We start from the raw sequence: 21,437 nt of genomic DNA on the forward strand, positions 1-21,437 counted from the left end.
TATTTTTAGATTTTAATCCTATCAGTCTCTTAGCCAAGCAAATGAATATCAAGTTTAACTATTGTTGTAAAAGAGGGGAAAATCCCAGCTTATCTTAAAAACAAAAGGTTGAGTACAAAAAAAAGTTAAACCTAATAATTAACTTAGAAACTGAGTGACATTTCTCTAACTCCTCTTCCACTTAGTGAAGCTTGCTGTGCCAAAGTAAAAGGAAATGGACTTCCCAAATTTTGGCTTCTTTTGCCTGCCCTTTTTTCCTTCATAAACAGAAATCGGCTCTGAGAACTGACTTCCGCAGGCATTACTTCTCAAGGCTTTTCATAACATCTCCGCTAAAACATGCGCTTTCCTTCTGCCTGCCCGGTAAACACGAAAGCGAGGGCCGCGCCGGATCCCCGCTCCCTGGGCAGGGCTGCCCAGCCGGCAGCGGCGGCGGCAGCAGCGGCGCAGCCCGGCATCCCCAGCGCCGCATTCATTTGCGCCTCACTCCTTGCTGGCCCTCGGCCTCCCGTTCTCAGGAGCGACATGTCACGTTGACGATATTCAAAAGCCGTCTGGACACAACCCTGGGCAATGCGCTCCAGGTGACCCTGCTTGAGCAGGGGGTTGGACTAGATGTTCTCCCGAGGTCCCTTCCAACCTCAGCCGTTCTGTGATTCGGTGTGATTCTGTGCCAAATCCTGCTCTAGTCGGGAAATTCAGGGCCTTGGGGGATTTGGTAGCCGCAGCCGAGGCAGCCTCATGCTGGCACTGGAGCTGAGACCGCTCTTCGCAAGCAGCGGATGGAGGTTTTGGAGGTAGTTACCTGTGGAAACCGCTCGGTACCATACGGTGCTAATGACTTGCTGAAACCTCCTGGCACCAAACACGGGACTGATAAGGAGCCAGCGATGCACCTAATCACCTTCCGCTGGGACAGCATTACCTGCTGCTGGGGAAAGGTGCATCGTTGCATGGCCTTAAGGCCACCTCTGCGCCTTTGAAAGCCGTACTGCTGTCCTGGGGAAACGGGCAGGTCCTCCAGGTAGCCTCAGCTGTTTGCACCCAGGATTTGGGAGCAGGCTGTGGGCAGCCAGTTTGTCAGAGCCTTCCTCGCTGCTCCATCTGTATCTGTTGTGATAGACGCTAAATAGGCTGGGTGAAGGATAGTTTGCCTCAAGGAGGTTAGCGTTGCTCTGTATATGCAGGTCAGAATATTACACAAGTTGGTTTCCACCAAAGCAGGCAAAGCCAGGAAGCAGTAGGAGCCACAGTCAAGGAGTGCCTGGTTCAAATAAAGGGGGATTTGGCCCAACTAAGGTTTGTAGCTCAGGCCTTTAATGCAAACTAAGTCAAGAAAAATACATTTGATTCAGCACTAAGCTAGCAATTTTAAAAGCTTTGAACAACACCTCTGATGTGACTGACCTTGAAGAAATTTGTTATTTATGGTGCTGTCAGCCAAAAAGGTTTGAATTCCTACAGAGGCTTTGCAGGGTGGTTTCCTAGGAAATTTTTAGCAGTGGTAGCAAAAGCAGAAAAAGCAATTCAGATAAGCACATAAGTAGATCCAGAACTGCATTTTTCAGTGGATGTAAAATACAGAGCCAGAGAAAGAACAGAAAACTTCTGGTTTATATAAAGAATTGTGCTTATTAATAGATAATATATCATTAACACATGCTTAATTTCTAAGGGACAACAGATAGCTTATAACTATAGTGTATAGCCATCTGAAGGAACTTTTATTGCTGGACTTTAATTTGCCTGGATCAACGAGTAGCTGTCGCAGTGCTGCGTCGTCTCTCCCCGTGCCGATGCATTGCTCTGCTCCCTTTGCTCTGCGGGGCGACCCCTCCGGCACTTCCCGCCGCCCCTTCCTTGGCCACTCGCCGCCTCTTCCAGTAGGGCTTGGGGTCGCCCACTCCCGCCTGCCACTTCATGACATACCCTTGTGCAAAGACCCGCTGAGAAATATTTTGATTTTGGTCACATCTCTGACAAGCTTTGGAAAAAGGATCTGCAAACACCGCCGCTGCAAACACCGGCAAACCCTCCTGGGTTCTTCATCCGTACTCATTCCTAGCCATGTGTTTATTCCTGTTCCTCCTGCACAGGAGCGTCAAACCTTGGTAAGGTCTTGCAGAGCCCGGGAAGATTCCCGAATGTTTGCTTTTCGCTTGCCTTCCCGCTCACCTCCGGCGGCCACGGTGCCTGCCGTGCTCGGTGGGCCTGTGCCTGTGGTGCGCTCGCTGGCGCTACCTGATGAACTGATAAGCGGCTCAGGAAGCCCTGAAGAAGATTGAATTCGGATCGATTGTGGGACTCCTGGACACTTCAGATAGTTCCCTAATCTCACCGCAAGTCTGAGCTGACTTTTCCTCTGGTGTTGGCAATGCTCTGTACTCCACGCTACCGTTCCCTTTTCAGCCTTGTTATTTAATCTATAGGGTGATTTATGATCTTTACTCTATTCAACATGACGAGCACAACTGATAAAAGCATAGGGGTCTTTTAAAGAGGTCGATGATTACAGCTGGGGCCCTGTGACAAAAGTCTGAAGACAACTACTCCTCTCAAGAACAATTTGGATTTTAATTATATAAGTAGGGGCAAATGTCATATAAGGAACATATAGACCTAATCAGTTCAAGTTGTACTGTCAAAGAAAATAACTACCTGGCACTTTTCCTCATATAGCACTAAAAATGCTTCATATTCATGTTTAATATTTATATTTATTCATATTCATTTTCATATTTTCCTATAACCCCATATACTCATACCTTCTTAACATTAATAAATACATTTTGCCTCCACAGTTACAAGGCCTGGCAGCATTTTCCAACTCTGATGTTTTGGTTGATCTTCAAAATCCTCTAGGTATGGTGTCTGCTTGGAGCACGCTTTAGATTAATATGGCGTATGTAAGGCATGAATAGGAGATGCTGACTGGATGCTCGAAACGCAGCTATCTGGGTGCCTAATTCCCCTTTTAGCATTTAAGCACCTGCTGGTTTCAGCAGAAGTTTAGGCACTGAAAGAGAAGCCTTAGGGGAGCCCAGGCCAGGGCCTGATACCCAAGGGTGTGGGGCCACGGGCCATCAAAGCCTGGGTTGTATCCCCACCTGAGCACCGCCAAGCACCTGCAGCAGTGCAATTTGCAGCTCTTGGAGAGGGCTGTTTCCTTGGGAGTCTTAGCATGGCCACTTTGGAGGAGAGCAAGTGAGCGGTTGTTTAGTAACCTTAATTTTCTGCCAGTTTTCATGCACATCATTCTCAGCCAGTAGCCAGGCTTTTATTAATAACTCATATCACCATGAAAAGTTGTAAGTGAATCATATATAATCATATGCAGAATCGTTTACTATCTGCAGCTCACAGGTAACGCTGTCCAGATTCCCCCAGCTTTATTCAGGTTTTAGACCATTCGCCCTGAGTGACCAGTCCCCTCCATCGCCTGTGTCCGGGCCCAAGGGCCATCCCATCCTGATGCAAGTGCTCAGTGAGGTTCCTAAAGCGAGGCCAGGCATATCTGAGGGGCAAGGCTGAGAAAGCCAGCAGAAATGCTTGAGATACAGGCAGGTTGGCATACGGAAAAAGAAGGTATTTAAGAGGAGAAAAACAAGACAGATGAATCATGAAGTGAACAGCAGCACATGCTCTTCCTTTTCATACCCCACTTATAAAAGGATGTGATTTTCTGGTGGGAGATCATGGAACAGAACAGGGGCTAGCCAACAACTGAATTTCATAAGCTTATACTAAAGTGTGTAATGCCAAAACACTATGTTACAAGGATACTAGAGAACAGTTTTAATAACATATTCCAAACTTCCTGAGGTTGTTTATACCTTATTTCAGACTGATGAAAAGCTTTTTCTTACATGTGGACTTGTGTGAAATACCTTTTAGCGAGTGCTAAAAGATCTGTGGGGAGAACACAGAGCATACTTTCTCAGCTAAGGACAGAAGAATTGCTTCTATACCCCCCCCCAAAAAAAATCATAATTACAACATTTAGGTTTTATTCCAAAACCTTTCCTCCTATAAATTAGCATCTCAAACAGAAGATTAGCTGTTATTTTTAGAGTAATTTCCTTGGGTAGACATTATTCTGTAGATTTTTTTCTTTCTTAGACATTACAATGGTTCGTAGGGTCAATGATGAGATGTGGAACATCACATGAAAATCGCTAGTCTGACTAGAGAACAGGACCAGATTCACCTCTGCACCCCAGATGTTTGCTCATGTAAATCCCACTGATAAAAGCTTAGGAGTGACAACCATGAATCAGACTCAAAGTCATTACAGATTAAAACTAGTTACTAATGAATGGCTTGTTTGGTGAGCCATATGAAAAAAAGATGGTGTTTTCGGTACAGATCCCAGAAGACAGATGTCCACATTTCAGAAATTACTTTCAAACTGGCACTACTTGGCACTCTCAGAACAGAGAGAAAAGATTTAAAAGAACACTCTTAAGCTAAAAACATATTTGTGTCTGAACTATATTTACCCACTATGGCCTGTGAGCTTTTGAAGGAAAAAGGACTCTCTTCTGTGGTTGTATAGCTCCAAGTACAATGAGCTCCTGGTTCTGAGTCTCTAGACCTCAGGACCGTGTTAATGTATCTTATCTGAACTGATACAAGCCAAACAAGCAAGCATCTATTTCTAGTTCATCTTCTTCTATCAGATGTCACTCCCTTTTACCCAATTCTCCACTTGTTTCCGGCTCTTCTAGTTTTCTGAAGTCCCCCAAAGTCACCAGGTGAGGACTCCAGTACAAAGGATTTTAAAAAGTCTCCACTGCAGGCTCAGGCTTCTTAATCACCTTTTATCGTCGCCTGCATAGCTCATGGACCTGGGAAAGTCTGCATGCCAGAAGGGGAACCCCACTGAGCTATGGGCTAGGGTGCATATTCAAGGTGAAGGAAGTCTCGGTTCTGTCTTGCTTTCCTCTGTACAAGGAGACTTGCACCTGCATCGTTTCCCCAGGATGCTGCTCTAGCCTTGCAAACTGTGCTGCAGCACAGAAAGACTTCTGCTATCTCTTCTCTTGATGTGGTCTCACTTTGTGTACTACATTTAAACATGAACAGTGCAAGAGAGAGCATTGCAGTGCAGTGATTAGGGCACCCAGGTGGGAGCTGGGACATATGGGAAAGTCAGCTCTGATAAGTATTTAATCTTTGTATGCAAAGTCTAACAGTTCAACAGGAGAGATGCTGTGCCTGATCACCCAACTCAGCCTAGGGTCTACTGGCTGGAGTACGCTTCAGGAAAGTCAGGCTTCAAACAGATAGCAGAGTCAAACTTGGATCTCCCAAACCATAAGCATGTGCTTTAGCCAGTCTGCACATTCAACCCAATTAGTGAATAGTGTCAGATTATCCATTATTATGGATAGATTATTATTTTTCTGATAGTAAACTATTGACGGAACAAAAGAAAACATCTTACCCAGGTTCGCTGGTTAGTCTTGCTGCTGATCACTGCCCCACAGCCAGCGCAGTGCCACTGTTTCACAGCAGTCACTTTGTCCTGATGTCAGCATGCATCCTTTAGACACCCGCCGGAAACAAAGCATGAAACTGGAGACAGGAAATTGTATAATGACAGAAATCAGCAAAGACAGGTGTAATCCTCAAGCGGCTTTTAACTCATTTTGAGAAACAAACAGGTATCGGTCTGACAGCACCCCTTTAACAGGTGTAGCTCAAGATTCCCAGGGTAAGATGTGGGCTTCCTAGAGGGAGCAAGGGAACTCTGGAAGAGCCCGCTCCTCCTTTTGTGGGTAAATAGAGAGGACCAGCTTTACTGCACCTGGGGTGGCAGTTTCTGAGAAATCAGCTTAGAAAAGTGTGCTTTAAATTCAACTTTTTCCACCTTTAACATCACCGTTAAATGACCGCTATGGTGGAATACAAATTGAAGGAAGTCTAATAGTATCTGCCCTTGATTTCACAACTGCTGTTTAGCCACCAGCTTTGCCTCTGCTGCTGCCATTTCCTTACCTACAGCTGCTCCTTAGCTGGAAGCTTTGGGCCAGGTTTAACTTTGATCCTTTTAATCTCCAGCACCTTCCCTGTCTGGGGACTTGTCTCTGCTCTTTTCCTGCCTCTTCTCACTAGTCTAACAACTGCGGTTTTTCTTCTCAGTTCTCTGTTCCTCTTTTTTTCCCCCCTCAAGCAGCAAGTAGTGAAAACAATTATACATTTAAAACTCCAGGAAGTACCGAATTTAAACCACGGAGATGATTTGTGTTTGAGGAAGAATTTGAGGTCAGGTTCTTCCAGCTTCTCACACTCCCGTACTGCTTGTCGTTGCCTTCAAGAGCCCTGCGGCCTCGCTGACAGCTCCACACACACACGCATAGGGTCGCTGGAGGAAAAAAAGAGCAGACAACACCCCTCTCCAGCTGCACATTCACATACACAGACAAATCGTGCTAGGAAATGACAAGGAGCAGCCAGAGGAAATGGACTTCAGAGATATGAAATGCTCATCTCTGCTTCCCTAGGAATGGGTGAGAGGAAAGAGAAAGTATCAAATCCAAAGCAGACGCCATATGTACACCTGCAATCGCGTACACACATCACTTCAACCTGCAGAAGACAAAAAGCAGACAAGCAACTCAACCTGATAAGGGAATATGTGTATTTATGTTATTACATGCTAATGACTGCACACAAACCAAAGTATACAATGGCCTTTGTGAGAATGTGGGAGATAAGTTAATCACACTTTTCTTGCACTTCTGCTTTACAGGTGTGAACATTTGAGACTGAAGGCAGTGCCTGTGTCTCCGATAGGGTATAACCCTTGAACTTTCCTTCAGTCCTGTTCAAATTACTGCTAATTATTACAGCTTATCCAGGCAAACTGTAGTGCTGTTTAGTAACAGCTTCTGGGATTCTCATTTTACAGAAGTTATTATCAGATTGAAAAAGAGGAGAGGGAGGACTTTTTCTCTTGTTGAAGCACATAACTCTGCACATAACATTATTAAATTGTCTGAATGCTGGTGGTTTTCCCAGAGAATGAAGTTTTGGAGGAGGAGTCCCAAAATCTTCTGCAAACTCCTTCTGTGGACTTCCGTGCTGGCAGAAAGAGAGTTGGATTTACGACGAGCTGGATTGCCAGGGCAATGTCTTGCATTACATTGCTTTGCAATGACTTTGCAATGGATGGCTTTTGCTGGAAACACAATTTTTTCGCTTTCATTCGTACGCAGTGTGTTACTAGCTTTCATGATCCCAGATAAACATCAAAATGCGAGGCAATGGCATCCTGAAACTTCACCACGTTTTGTTTTGTTTTTAAACCATATCTTGGAGGATCAACCTATGATTTTTTTGCTACTGGGTACAGTAATAGTTCAAATCTTTCCTGAGGGCCTTCATCATTTTGCTCCCTAGGCAGCTATCAGGGCTAATAAGTTCAGCCAGTGAGGAGTATATAGGACACTACCAAATCAAGAAAGACTCTGAGTCAAATTCCTTTTACGTCAGTAGAAATCTTTCCAGATCAATGCCAGAAGATGTATAGGGGTGAAACACCACATGAGGTCATTTCTGATAGCCCTTTGGGTAACCTGTTGGAAGTAGGAAAGGGAATCGACCCGCATTTACGAAGGACTGAAGAGTCATGAATTCGGGTTCTGGAGCTGGAATCAAGGAAAGAGTGCATATTGTCCATTTATTGTTTCAATCATATTATTTTGCTGCCTTTTCTTTCCCTCCTCCCATGGGGAGCCCTTACATCAAAATAGTTATTTTTTAGAGAGAGGTTCTAACTGTGTTCTGGCCAATCACTCATATTTAAGTACCTTTGAAATCTATAGGTTTTAAACCCAAGACCAGGCTATGATTCAAAGTATTGCAGTGAGCATACAGCAAAGCATCTGTGTCCTCAGGAGCAGCGTTCCGGAGAATGAGTCACAGCACCTGCAGGGAGGGAAGAAGGAGTCAAACTGATTTTCCGAAGTACTGACCACTGACATATCAGGGGGGAGATGTGGCCTTAAGGGAGGGGAAGGACAAGAAAGGAGAACGGTACCGCTTTTTTATGTCTTCCACAATGTTTTATTTGCAGTGTTAGGAGGGAAGGGGGGAAGGCACATATTTACCAGCTGCCACTTTCTGGCTGTTGTGTGCTAAGGGGACTTTCTGCCACTCTCTTTGCAAAAAGATCACCTCTTGCTGAATGCTAAACTAGTTGTAGTTGTATTGGGGCAGGACGTGTTGGCAGCAGGGCACAGGCAAACACAGTCACCGCACAAATAGTCCCTGTACCTACAGCTCCTCTAGGACCATTTCATTACCTTTGTTTTTATTACTCCATCCAAAACAACATCTTCAATTTCATGAGAACAGTTGTCTCACCAAAGAGAAACTATAGCCCTTTTGGAAGGACTTTGGCAGACGTATAGCCATACATCTATATATTTAGTAGAGTTTATTTGTAGAGTTACTTACAGCGTGCAAAGGGTGATATGCTGAAACTGCATGTTTAGATTTTTGACAAAAATTCAACAAAATCTTTTGATGTAGTCATCATAATGAACTGAAAAGTTTAAAAGAAGCATAGCTTTTGCAATAAACTAATATTCTCTTATGCTTTGAAGTATTAATACTCGTGTCCAGCCTTTGAGCATTTCCAATTGTAGAACTACTGAAGCGAGAAGAATTCAACTGGTTAGCAAAAACTGTATGTCTTCAAGATATGCCTTATCTATTGAAAAGATTTGATCTCAGCTTAGGCTCTGGCTCATATAAGATAGATAATGGTTGATTTGTCATTGTTGTTAAAATGTTTTATACAATTTCTTTTTTTACTAAATCAAACCTTTTCTTCTCTCTTCTCATCCTGTTTTTTTCTATATTCAGGAAAAAGGAGAAACTTCCAAACATTTGCAAAACTTTCTGGTTGGTATTTTAATGAAATAAAATGTAAACAAAATGTTTCTTTTCATTTCATGAAAGAGATAGAGTACATTTTTCAATGCACAAAATGATCAATATTTGGAATGTTTGACTGTTCAAAGAGAGAAGAAGCTACAGGCATGTATACGTTTTCAGAAGCATGAACAATCCAATCTCATCACACCACATCACTTTGAACAACATAAGAATATCATAAAATCATAATTTCTCAGTACTTCTGCTACTGCGTGACTAGATGACATAAAACTATAACTAAATGGCAGAATGGGTGGTTTGAGGAGTTGATAAGAGGATATACAGCTTGTCAGCTGTTTGAATCCAGCCCAGGTTGCCAACAGAAATAATAACAGTAATGGAAAGTCTTTACCATCTGACAGCTGTTTGGCTTAAGTGAAATGAGTCAGTGGCCTACTCTGATATTTTTAGATTACCCATCACTCCAGTTTCTAGATAGTACCATAAAATCTCTCAGACCGCTCTGTAGAGGAGAGGTGTCAATGCACAAAACTCAGCAAGGATATCTTTAGTGATGGTAAGAAACTTCAAGACAGATGTAAAAAACCCTCTCAGTCCTAGGGGAGCCTCCTTTAGTGACTATACTTACAATTTTCTGAAGTTCTCCTGGTGATATCTTCAAGGCTAAATCCTTAACAGTCCCTATGTCTCCCTACATGATCTGAGAATATCATTCTTTAGGACTTACTGTTCTTTGCCAGATCTTTGTTGAGTGCTCCGGTATGAATGAGAACAGAGGTACTTTGCCCTGGGTCAGGGTGAGAGCTTTTAACTGCTGCAAGGCATATAGCCTCATATGCATCAAGGCATATACCATCATATAACATATGATGACATTTACCCTGTCTCTCAATTCAGTGTTTACTCCCACATTTCCTCTATGCACAACCATACAAGCGTCCCTCACCAGCAGCCCATCCAGCACCCCCCGCCATTGCTGCAGGTGCCAGAGCACCTGGGCCGGAGCTGGAGATGCCCATGTGAAGGTTCATCTGGGGGCCTGGCAGTTCCCCACCGAGAAACGCCAGAAGCATCCCCAGGATACCTCAGTGAGCCATAACTGTTTCGTGGATCAGCAGGTCCCCAGCCCGCTCAGGGCAACTGTGCAGGAGAAGCAAAGGCAAGACACCCAGCCACATTAAGATGCAGGCATACCTCAGGAAATGACTGTGGGTGCCCATTATAGCCACGGGTCATCCCTTTCCCTAGCTCCTACACCACCATTTGCTGGGAGATGCTGGTAGATAATGGCATGAGTCAGCCTGGTCTCAGGCCTGTAGCCTTGGCATGTTGGGGAACCTCTGCAGGCATCTGGGGACAAGATACATCCTGGCAGTGGGAGGACAAGATGGCGTGATTTGTCATGAGTTACATTATTGCTCTTCAGAAAATATATTAGAAAACAGATCTCTTCCTTTCTGTTAATTCAGCACCTCTCACAAGCCCTATGTTCATCCATCCATGTATGAAAAGAAAAAGAGCTAAGCAACATTGCAACATAAAATTTGGTGCTGGTGCAGTAGAGCTCCTGTAGCTGAGATGCTCTCAAGATAACAGTGAGGCAAGATTGAAAAGCAGAGGTGATATCTTTTATTAGGCTTACTGATGTCACTGATAAAACAGGCAAATTACATCAGTGAACCTAATAAAGTTTATTAACTCCTCCTACAAGCCTTACTCCATTTACAAAACTCAAGATTCAGACCACACACTCTCAACCACCATTTTTTAGGCCTCCGCTGTGTTTTTTCCTAGCTGGTGCTGTCAGCATCGCTGGCCTATGTGAAGCAGCGAGGCAGTGGTAAGATCTGGACCCTTTCCTCTCTTATTCCTGGAGTCAAAAGCTGAGGGTGAGCAGGCATGTGCAGGCACACAAGTGGTGCTGTGTCCTTGCTGCTGCTTGTGACCCACTGCCGCAGGGCGCTCCCAGGGAAAGGATGTTCCCGTCAGCTCTCAGGAGTCACTGTCACAGGGCACAGCAGAAGAACAAAATGCATCTTTCATGCCCAGAGAGGTTGCACAGTGCCCCTCTCGTCAGGCTGCTTTTGTGCAGCCTGTAGCCGAAACACCAGCAGCTGACAGAGGTGGCCCGGGAAGGGAGCACGGACGTCCCTTAGAGGGGCTGAGCCACGGGGAGCTGGTTAAAGTAGATTTCAACAGAAAAGTCAAAATCTTTCTGTCGATATTTTCCATAGTGAATGTGGCACTTTCAGGAGAAAATATGATTATCAAAACATTTGAGCCAAAAAATAAAGTTTTTAATTTTTAGGTGTGCAGGGCAGGTTTGGGCTGCTCAGTTTTTGACAGTAAAACAACATACATTCACACTAATTTTTTTTCCCTTTTGCAGAATGCTGACATTTTGAAACCCATTTTCCTTCGAAAGCCAGTTTCTCTTGAACATTTTCAACAGCGCTCATCACAGGTTGCAATTCTGAGGGTTGCTCACTGCTGAGGGAACAGCCAAGGATCCAGGGAAGAGAGCTGTGGCAGCGCACTAGCTACTCAAGCTCTCAGAGGTGAGATGCCGAGGCGCTGGTCCCCTGGCAGCCCTGGCCTTTGGCAGCGACCGCTCAAGGAAGCGGCAGAGCTCCTGGCCTGCTTTGCCAGGGGAAAGCTGAAAATGCTGCGTGGGAGGAAAACCAGCCAAGTTAAATGCACTGTTGAGCAAATCTTACCATCTTAGCAAGGTGGCAGAAAACGCAGAAAATGCCGTGCCCCAGCATCTTCCAACCGATCCTGCCAAGGCTTCACCTACTAACCTCGTAGCCAGTGGGTATGCTCTCTCTCTTGGGAGAGAGAGGGAAAATGTTAATGTTTAACTGAAATCACCCATGTTTTCTTACAGAGTGGAAATGTTATATATCACTTTTTTGGCTACGGGCACCTTTTTGTGCTTCAGACCAATCCCCCTCCACTAACTTCAAGCCAGAGGAAGCCCTGTTGCGTACACAGAGCATCGGAGTATCACACAAACATAACCAAAACTGCCAAAGACAGAAATGAGAAACTGAACTGAAAATGATTGAAATATGTTGATGAAATCCAACCGCTCCCCCGTTCATCCAGCCGATCAGCCTAGAAATGATGGCTAACGGGTTTCTGAGCTCCTCTAAGCAAACAATGTGGAAATATAAGTTTTGGTTTGGGGCATGCCTGGAGTGTCAAACTAATAACACTTGTCTCGCATGTAAGCAGCTGCAAAACCTGATATTTACACAAGGATTCACAGAGATGAGAAAAGACTGCTTTTTTTTTTCTAGATGACAGGCTCTGGTTCAAATGGGAATTAATTTGGGAAAACCCTCTGGTCTGTGTCACACAGCGTGCCAGGTTAGATGACGATAGTAGACTCTTGTTTTCATAACTGAAGATTGGCTTGAAAGTGTTGACATCCTTCCCTTATCAACATAGCAGCATTTTTACCTACCAAAGCACCCTTCATTTTGCATGTCAAATAGATTGTGAGCAAAACAAAATTCTACCTTGGAAAGCAATCTATCAACAAGCTGACAAATGCACTTTGTATAAATACAAATACATCCAAATACATTTGCTAGTTGTAGCCAGTTTTTTGTAGAGCTGTCACTGGTAGCACATACACATTTGGCTTACCTTTGACAAGGTTGCTCAGATTTCAAAGCTTAAAGCCTTCTTTAAATAGGCATTTCCAAGACTCCGGCATTGGCTGACACATACTACTGCTGGCAACACAATGGTTATTATCTCAGCCACCCAGAAGTAAATTTGCAATGCTACTCTTTTCAAATAAATGTGGAAAGAAATTGTTGTTGTAGTTGTGAAAGTCTGAGGAGATCAGAAAGGCAAGGGCAGGCTTTGTGGAGAGAATTGCTGTCTTTTATTAGACTAATTAGTAGAGCTGGAACATACAGCCAAGTTTTTAGATACGCAGACTCTACCTCAAGTCCCAAAATGAGTTACTTCTAGGCTTTTTCTCAGCGGTATCAGCTGGTCTGACAGTCACATTCCTCTCCTTACAAATCTTTCATCAGTTCTGTGGGGAAATCATATAGAAGGTGAGGTTTCTCCTGACAGAGTGCAGCAATGCTAATGCCAAAATGGATATTGAAATGTGTGATATATCAGTACACTGCAGGCTTTAGAATAGTTTGCAAATTCATCCAAAACGTATTTGCATAGTTTCTGGAGTATCACAAAGGTTGCCTCTGGCCCCTCAGCTCTGGAGTGCTTCTGGCCCTTCATCTAATGTCACCAAAATACTAAAGCTACAAGAGAATAAATCTGGAGGCAACGGAAGCAGTCTCAGTTGAACTTGGGATAGCTAAGGTCTCACTGCTCCCCCTTATGTAAAATCACATTTTATTCTAAAACCCCTCTGCCTCCACTAAAAATAGTTTTTCTGAGGCAAAAGTTAGTGTGTCCTTTAAATTCATCAGGCTGGTGGGATAGCATGGCAATTTCCACTGAAGTTTCTGTCTTTGCAGAATTTTGGCTTTATACTGTAACACAAAATCAATAACTTTCGCCCAGGTAAATCCCAAGCAACTTCACTGACTTTCAGGACACTGTTTCAGTTTTCTGTATGGTAAGAGCAGAACTGAGTATGTGTCTTATTCCTACACAGGAGTGTCTACTCCAGGTCTTATCCAATGGAAAATTATGGTTACCATACACAGATTCAAAGTACTTCCAAAAAAAAAAATTTGGATATGATGGAAAATATATGTATTGCTTTACCTCCTATTTCTATAAAGGATCCCAGCTGCTTTGCCTCTGCAGTGGCAGCACATCTGTGCTGCTGCGGAAATAAAAAACAGAAAAAAAGATGAGGAAAATAAGACTATTCGATGGATTTTTGTCTGATGCTTCCATCTTGTGGCCAACTCAGAAAAGCTTTGCTCCTTGTGCCATGGGTTCAGCAATTCTTAAAAGATGTTTAAAAGCTTTTTTTGTTATAGTAGAAATAATACTACACATTAAGAAGTAAATGTGTTACTGTAATCTATCTACCCAGTTCAGTTAAGGTATTAATAAGTGTAAGAAAACCTCAGAACTTTTAGAGATCATAAATCCAGTGTCTCAGACATTTTTTCCTGTTATTGGTATGGGGCCGTTTGGGGGTTGGAACTTAAATGAAATTTTCCATCTGAAAGGTGTTGAACCTTTCAAGGGGAGAAAGGAATTAAGATTCAGAAAAAAAAGTTAAAGTTTTGTTTTTTTCTGATTTTCATGTTTGTTTTTTTTTTAGCAGAAAATCAACGATTTTGTCAGAAAAGAAATCCATTTTCCAGTTACACGGCTGGATGAAGGCTTTCCGAGGCAAAGGATTCCTGCAGTCATTCCAGAGAGATCTCCCCTGCTCTCTTCTTAGCAACTCAAGATTCACCAAGGAAGATGCAAGCTAGATTTTAGGAAGAGCTTTAGCAGCAAGGGTAGTTCCAGACTGGAGTAGATGTCCTGAGGAACCCCGGGAGCCTCTGTCACGCCAACAGGCTAAAGAAGTACCGATGAGGAATAACCTAAGTCCCAGTAATCCTACCTGGGCAGAGGAAGGGGTTAGATGTCTCCTCAGTTGCCCAACAGTCCTGCTGTGTTGTGGCCCCATGACAGCTGGCTGTCCCCCTGGAAGGGATGGAGGACAGAGACGTGGCAAGGCTGTCAGATCCGCGAGTGTTGAGTTTGACACTTCCCCACGGAGGCTGTGGGCATTGGCAGTGGACTACCATGGCCTATGGACTCTCCCTCCAGCTGCCGGTTTGGTGAGCTAGTCCAGGTCCTGCGAGGTGGCTTTGTCTCTTCTTCATTTCTGAGCACACAAAGGGCTTACCTTAGGTTTTTTTCTGATTTTTCTCTGTGAACTAACGTTTCTCCTGAAGGGGTTATCCCAGCACACAGCTCCCATAGCCATAAACCTTCTAACCTTTTGCAGGACTTATAACAATCCCAAAGCTGAGCTCTAGGTCTATTTACCTGCATAAGCTGAAGTCTCCTGCCAAGGGCCCATGTAAAAAGCTTTTCCCCACCTTTCCCTGTCATATGCTTGGTATGCTTCTGTTCAGCAGCAGCCCTTGCTGTCTCTTTTATGCTTTCCTTACAGCTTCTTTGCATTTCCGCTGCATTTTTTGTCCTTAGGTCACAGGGTCATTTTTGGCAATTGGCTCCCAAATGGTTCACTGGTGCGTTGCCCTGCATGCTGCGGCTCACACCTTGTGATAAGCTGCCCCTTCTGCACGCTGACAGGTCCCTCGATCTGTTTTTGCATAGACCTTGAGACAGGGAGCGAGAACATAGGAATGATTCCTGCAAGCCACATGGGCAGCATTTTTTGGTGCAGTGAGGGCTCAGGTTATTTGTACAAAAGGCATCCCCTCCAGCAAGAGGGTGTGACGCTTCCCATACACTTTCCCCTACACATGCACGGGCACACCAATATCTTACACACCAGTGATTACACTCCTGTTCTGCAAAGGGAAAGAAGTGGCTCAGAGAACCGAACCCAAGCTCTGTACCCAAGGTGATGGCTCCGGTGTGGAGAGGGATTTTGGTGTCGCCGCCATTTATCATGAGCAGCAGTAGTAGTGATTCTACGGGTTTTCATGTCTCACACAATTGCTGATCTTCCAGAGGAGCAGCCACAGGGCTGAGGAGGACAGAAGTGAGGACACCAGCACTGCCATGACTCTTTCCTGAAACCCTGGGGTGATAGGAAATGTAACAGGTCCACGCTGTATTACAGGATAAAAAGTCCACTTTGCGAAAGAGAGGAAACCTGTTTTAGCTCATATTTAAGGCATGGAGGCTGCTCCAACCTATTCAAAGTGAGGAGAGGCTTTGCTTTGCAAGGAGCTGATGAAGGAGAGAGAGGAGATAGACAGAGCTCATCTCAAAGATGTTTTTTTCAGATGTGACCACTCCATGACCAGGAGATTGCTAAATTCACAGTATTTTTCTGCAATGAGCCTTACTTGGCCCCTGCTGGCAAAAAGGGACAAACTGTAATGAAGGTAGTACATCTGGCAAGTTTAATTCTGTTTTCATGCTGATATCTTGTGATTCTTCTCAAGCTCGCATGCAATTATATCCGCTAGGTTAAATTAATTACTGTAGGAGCACAGATTCTTGAGAGAAAATCCAGTTCGATTCATAAAGAAAGTGAGCTCAGGCCAGGCTGAAAAACATGTACCGCTGTAGCCAGAGAAAGAGAAACCTTGGTCATTTAAAGCCATGATCACCTAATCCTCTGTATTCATCAAGAGACTTAGGCTAAAGACCCTCGCTTGCCACTTTACACCGTTGCTTTTTAAAACAGTCTTTGGATAAAATCCTTTATCTTAATGTATATTGTACTACAAGAGGCAGAGAGCATACAAACCTTGTGGCAGCTTCCGCCTAGGCATGCACAGGCACGGGGCACAACCTTTCTGTTTGCTCACCATGCCCCGCTTCCTCCACGGGTGCAGCCAAGCAGGAGGCAAACCTACTGGCGCTCACCCTGCCGCGGCCTCGAAGGGCTGCCGTCTCGCGCCGGGGGCTCAGCACCCAGCGCGCCGCACGCGCTCTGCACACGGCAGCAGTCACTGCAGTGCAGCGCCTGCCACGTTCTGAGGGACCCCGCGGCCCCCCGTGGACATCGCTCGCTACCCAGGTCGTTTGCTCACATGCGCTTCTTCACTGCATCCACCTGAAGGGCTCCGAGCCCTGCTTGCCCTTTCTGTCCGGCAGCTTTTCAGAACACCCCATTAACCAAAAACACCTGCAAAAAAAAACCCAAGCAAGACTGATTCTTTAAAATCATCTTTCAATAAGTGAGTATAGACCCCTCACATATCCTTAAATTATATATCATTTATTGAAATATAGAGATCTTAATTTACAGGATTTTTTAAAGACAAAATATCAACAGGGGCATTTTGTAATACATTTTGTGCCTACCATCACTCAGGCCAGTTTGCCCTTCTTCAAATATTTCACAACAGCCACCGTTTTGGAAACACTTCCTTTTTTATTATTCTAAAATATAACTTCTGGACATTCAAAGTGCAACAGTTAACGTGCCTGTGGAATATATCACAGTAAAAAAAATATAAACAAAAGGCAGTGATATAGCTGTCATAAATGTTTTGGCAGTATTCTAGAAGTCTATATAAAAATACTTATATACATATTGATGTATAACATCACCATATCTTACGTCCTTCATCATGTAATAGGACCATTTTTTACAAGTTGCAGACCACACTGTAAGGAATTGGTTGGCCATTCCAAATCGCAAGCTGTGTTTCATAGGCTAATGCTGATTGTCATTATACAATTACTCTAGAGAAAGAATTGGGAATATGTCTTCCAACGGCTTCTCAAAAATAAAGCCATAAAAGAAAAAATCTGTAATACTGAAAATATCATAAAACTAAATGAATCATCCTCTCCCACTATAGTAAATCCCCTCTCTTCCTCTGCTTCTCATTCCCAGTTTCTAGGCTAGCTTATCTGATTCCAAGCCTGAAATGAGCTGGGTTGGGCTAGACCCTTGGCACGGATGCAGTTTGTTTGCATGATACTTGTGACAGGATGGAAAACTACCGTTACCAGGGATTAGAAAGTAAGCCAGTTCTGGTTCACATCTCCAGTTTGGGTCTAGAGCCAACATACGTGGTGAGATACTGGATGAAACCAGTGAGAGGAAGGGGAGACCACATGAAAATGTCTTTATATTCCAGTACCTGATATAATTAAACATGCCGGGCCTGATTTTCCAACCATGAAGAACACGAGGCCATGTGCAAAAATGCAGGTGAATCCACTTGCCCAATTTGAGTGTGTAGTTGTACTGACTACACATGCAAATTAAGGCATACGTGACCTCAAGCGGCCATTCAGATAGCTGGGATATCCAGTAGATCATTTGTGTTTCCCTAATTTATACTTCATAGTTAGAGGGAGGCATCATCTCATCTGTCCTGGCTACATCAACAGCCTTTAAATTTCACAGTTATCCCTGTACAGAGCTCAGTGACATGTTTTGCCAAAGCACTGCTTCCAAAAAGACACTTGCTCTGTTGATTGCAAGAAATGGAGGATGTGCCATTGCTCATGGCTCATTCTTGACTGTTAGCCATCCTCCAGGCTGAAGATCTCTGTGCCTCGCTTCAAGTCATATTTTCACATTTGCGGTACATTTGTAAGTGGCCTTAATCAGATGACATTTTTAATCCAGACTCAGTTGTTTGCCTGTAACACTGACAATATTACATTTGTTTTCATCTGAGCCACAATCCTCCACAACAACTGAAGTCAAGGGGAGTTGTGTAGCTTTTCCGAGGGCCATTTCAAGTTGAATTTTAGATTTGTTACTCAGAACCCAGACAGCATGTTCTGTCCGTCACTGCTGGCCCATCTTTCACCCTTCCCAGGAAAATGCTGCAACACAAGAGTGAGTTTGCACCGCATTTGCATCAACTGTGTCATGCCAGACGGTTAGCATTTCGTTTGAGGTGCTCATTGCAATGAATTGTTGCTGAGTCTGAAAACTGAGCACCAGAAAGGATGGGGTCCATTGTGGTAATGTACCTTTTTCATACGTAAGTCTTCCAAAGCATCGTATGTCGATAATACATTGTACAGTGATAGCAGTAATCATAATACTTTGTTCATATAAGTGGTGTCAATAAACAACTATTGCAGACTGAGAGTGGATTCATTTTCATGCACCTTCCTCCAAAAAAAAACACTTGGAAGCAATCACCGTTTGTAGTTACAGTCTGCAAAGATAACAGACTCAGCGTTTTCTGATGCTATTTAAACCTGAAAACTAAGACGAGTATATTTGTTGCGGAATTACTTCTGCTTATTTAATCGGGAGTTCCAGGCTAGGAGAGATGTCTTTGTTCCTTGACCAGTTCAAATATCAACTCAATTATTCACTGTTTACCCCAGGATACGATTTCTTTTGAGTAGCCATGAAACACTAATAATGGGATGTTGCTGGTGGTTTGTCATATACTTCCACCCTCCAGCATCTTGGAAATGTGGCATAAATTTACATTTTAGAAAATTTAAAATGTTTAGAACCTTTCTAAATCAGAGGACAGTAATGGCTTTTAGTATATCTGATTAGAAAAGCTAATCAGCTCATAATAGAAAATGAAATCTTAGTACATTAGAAGATACAAACGTTTCTCCGTGTTAAAGTAGTTTTAACTAACCAGAGCGCTTACCATACTGCGTGTAGCCAGATAAAATGATTGTTTCATAAACACTTTCAGGTCATAAATCTTTCTCCTGCTTAATGAAGTTTCTTGAAATTGTGCTTTTACTGAAGGACAATGAATTATAAAATATACACTTAGTGTTACTGAAAACAGTAGTAGTATTATTATGAAAACAGCTATCTTCTATAGTTAATAAAGACTTACTAGGTTTCTAACACCTATTATAGACTGTTTTTTAATTATTATTATTATTATTCTCCTTTACTTGCATTAATGGTAAAAAGTAACAAGTTTTGTAGTACCAGTCAGTCCCTTGTGGTTTTAGACCTTTGTGGTCCAAAAGTGGTTTTTGCATGTTCTTCAATTCACATGATAGTTCACAGCAGCTGACACTGAGATTGAGGGAGGAAGTGCACAAAATTCATGAATGATCTCTTCTAAAATCCATAGAATATGTTCAATGTGCACTTCAAAAGATCCTTGAGTGGACAGGTATTTACACAATTACAATGGTGAAGTATTGCTGCAGTGGAAATCCTATCCGTCAAAGTCATATGAATGCCCCTGAAACACACAACTGGTCTGTTTGTGGCCTTTTCCTTCGTCCTTCTACCAGTTCAAATGGCAAACAACGCTGAGATGCTACTGAAGTACTGCAAGAAGCAACACTAAAAAAATCCATCCTCAACATGTCTCTTTCATTCTTAGTCAAGCTGATTCCCATGACCATCACTGGGAGTTTCTCTGTACAAGTCCATCTTCTCTTCACATCCTTTACAATGCAATAAAGTGGTTTTCTCTGTGGAGCAGAAGTCTATAGACTGCATGGCAAGCTTCCCCTTGTGCAGAGCTGGCAGGTGTCCGTGGCTTCCGGGGGGTTACAGGAAGCTGTCCTCTACCAGGTCTGAGGAGTCAATCCCGATGTCATCCATCATGTCAATGTCCTCAATGGTCTCATCCTCTCTCTTGATAAAAGTAGAGCTACTGGAACCAGTTTCGATGGCACTTTCTTCAGATGTCTGGGAACTGGAAGAGACAAACCTCTCAGAGCTAAAACACACAGCAAATGCAGCTAAGTAAGCATAATAACCCAATTTCTAATAGTACTGAACACAGTCTCCCCACACCCTTTCTGACACACAGAGCTCTCTCAGGTAAGTCTGACTACCCATTTATTAGGATATGGCGCATCCTACTTCTCAAGGGTAATGAAACACCTCAGAATTTAAAGGAGCAGGTTGTTTGTATGTTCCTCAACACACTTTCTTCCAGAGATTCACTAGAGAAATATCAGACTAACTGGATATTACTTTATGACAGTGCTGTGAAAGTAGGTCACTTTAGGCAAATCTGGGGAACTCAGGTGACAATAAGATGGCATAACAGAGAGAGGGCATAAATATTAAACCAGAAGCAGTAAAAGGTTCTGGATACCCCGCTGTCAATTCAAAAAAAAAGCCAATGAAGTTATTAAAAAAAACAACTTAGCCTGAATTTTGGAGCTGGTCTCTCAAGGAACAAATCAATCCCTTGAGACCTCACACCCAGCTCCATGCCATTCAGCTATAGGGGGAAAATGTATTGTGAAATGTGCCCAAAAAGCCATCAGCAGCTGCCGTGAGTGGGCCAAGCTAGCAAGAGAATCTCCAGGGCTCACAGGGAGCACCTTACCAGCAATCCCCGTCCCATGCAGTACCCAAAAGAGGTCCACATGAGGCATTTCCCACTGAAAACACTATGGCCATACTTACATGGGATCTTCCTTACAATTAGCTCCAGCAGAGCCAAGGGAACTATTTGTGTGGTAAGGCAGTGAAAAGTGTGAATGCATATAGTTTAATACGGCCCAGAATGAAGACTATGGGCTATAGACCCCACCTACCTGTGCCTATTCCTTTTGCCAAGCTCATCTTCAGAAACAGGGTCAATATCAGGCAGGGGGATGATGTATCCACTGTCAGCACTCAGTCTCTGCTCATCAAATCCACTCTCCCTGTCCTTTAACTTATCTTCGTTCTTGTAGGTGACACCAATGTAAGCATTGTCACAGTCTCCTCTCATGCGTGTGACAGCCGGGTGATCACTTTTCAGGAAGTCCAGATGAATCTTCTCGTAGCTCTGAAAACAGTTATTTCAAACCCCTCATTAGATGCTATTCATTCAGGCCTCCTTTCTTCAGCCAGATAGTTGTGATTCACTAACCCAGCAAATATTCTGCCCTTTGAGCAAAAGTACCACACTGTTGTCCCAGGGAACATGAGCACAGGGTACATAATTTAGGGCCAGCAACGCTGGACAGAG

At 43.6% G+C, this 21,437-nt stretch overlaps 1 protein-coding gene and 2 long non-coding RNA genes across 8 annotated transcripts in view; all 3 read right to left on the bottom strand.

The window, feature by feature from the left end:
- Window positions 1–6,111, bottom strand: part of LOC138067212 (uncharacterized) — a 57,207-nt gene extending 51,096 nt beyond the window's left edge. For 3 of the 4 annotated variants that reach the window (XR_011141059.1, XR_011141057.1, XR_011141058.1), the window contains exons 1-2: window positions 6,001–6,111; window positions 5,447–5,577 (exon numbers count right to left, since the gene is read on the bottom strand). This is a non-coding gene — a long non-coding RNA (uncharacterized lncRNA). Of the gene's footprint in view, window positions 1–925; window positions 1,265–5,446; window positions 5,578–6,000 lie in introns of all 4 variants that reach the window. The other variant, XR_011141060.1, reaches the window with a different exon arrangement.
- A 156-nt stretch (window positions 6,112–6,267) lies between these two features.
- Window positions 6,268–11,772, bottom strand: LOC138067051 (uncharacterized). Its single transcript, XR_011140722.1, has 3 exons — window positions 11,625–11,772; window positions 7,815–7,932; window positions 6,268–6,367 (listed from the first exon to the last, which is right to left on the bottom strand). It is a non-coding gene; the product is annotated as an uncharacterized lncRNA (long non-coding RNA).
- A 4,983-nt stretch (window positions 11,773–16,755) lies between these two features.
- Window positions 16,756–21,437, bottom strand: part of PDGFRA (platelet derived growth factor receptor alpha) — a 37,257-nt gene continuing 32,575 nt past the window's right edge. For all 3 annotated transcript variants that reach the window (XM_068942875.1, XM_068942874.1, XM_068942873.1), the window contains 2 exons: window positions 21,019–21,254; window positions 16,756–20,162 (listed from right to left, as the gene is read on the bottom strand). In XM_068942875.1, the coding sequence (XP_068798976.1) occupies window positions 20,015–20,162; window positions 21,019–21,254 (384 nt within the window). In that variant the 3' untranslated portion in view covers window positions 16,756–20,014. The remainder of the gene's footprint in view (window positions 20,163–21,018; window positions 21,255–21,437) is intronic.

Source organism: Struthio camelus, chromosome 4 (genome assembly GCF_040807025.1).
Source record: "Struthio camelus isolate bStrCam1 chromosome 4, bStrCam1.hap1, whole genome shotgun sequence".
Taxonomy (NCBI): Eukaryota; Metazoa; Chordata; class Aves; order Struthioniformes; family Struthionidae; genus Struthio; species Struthio camelus.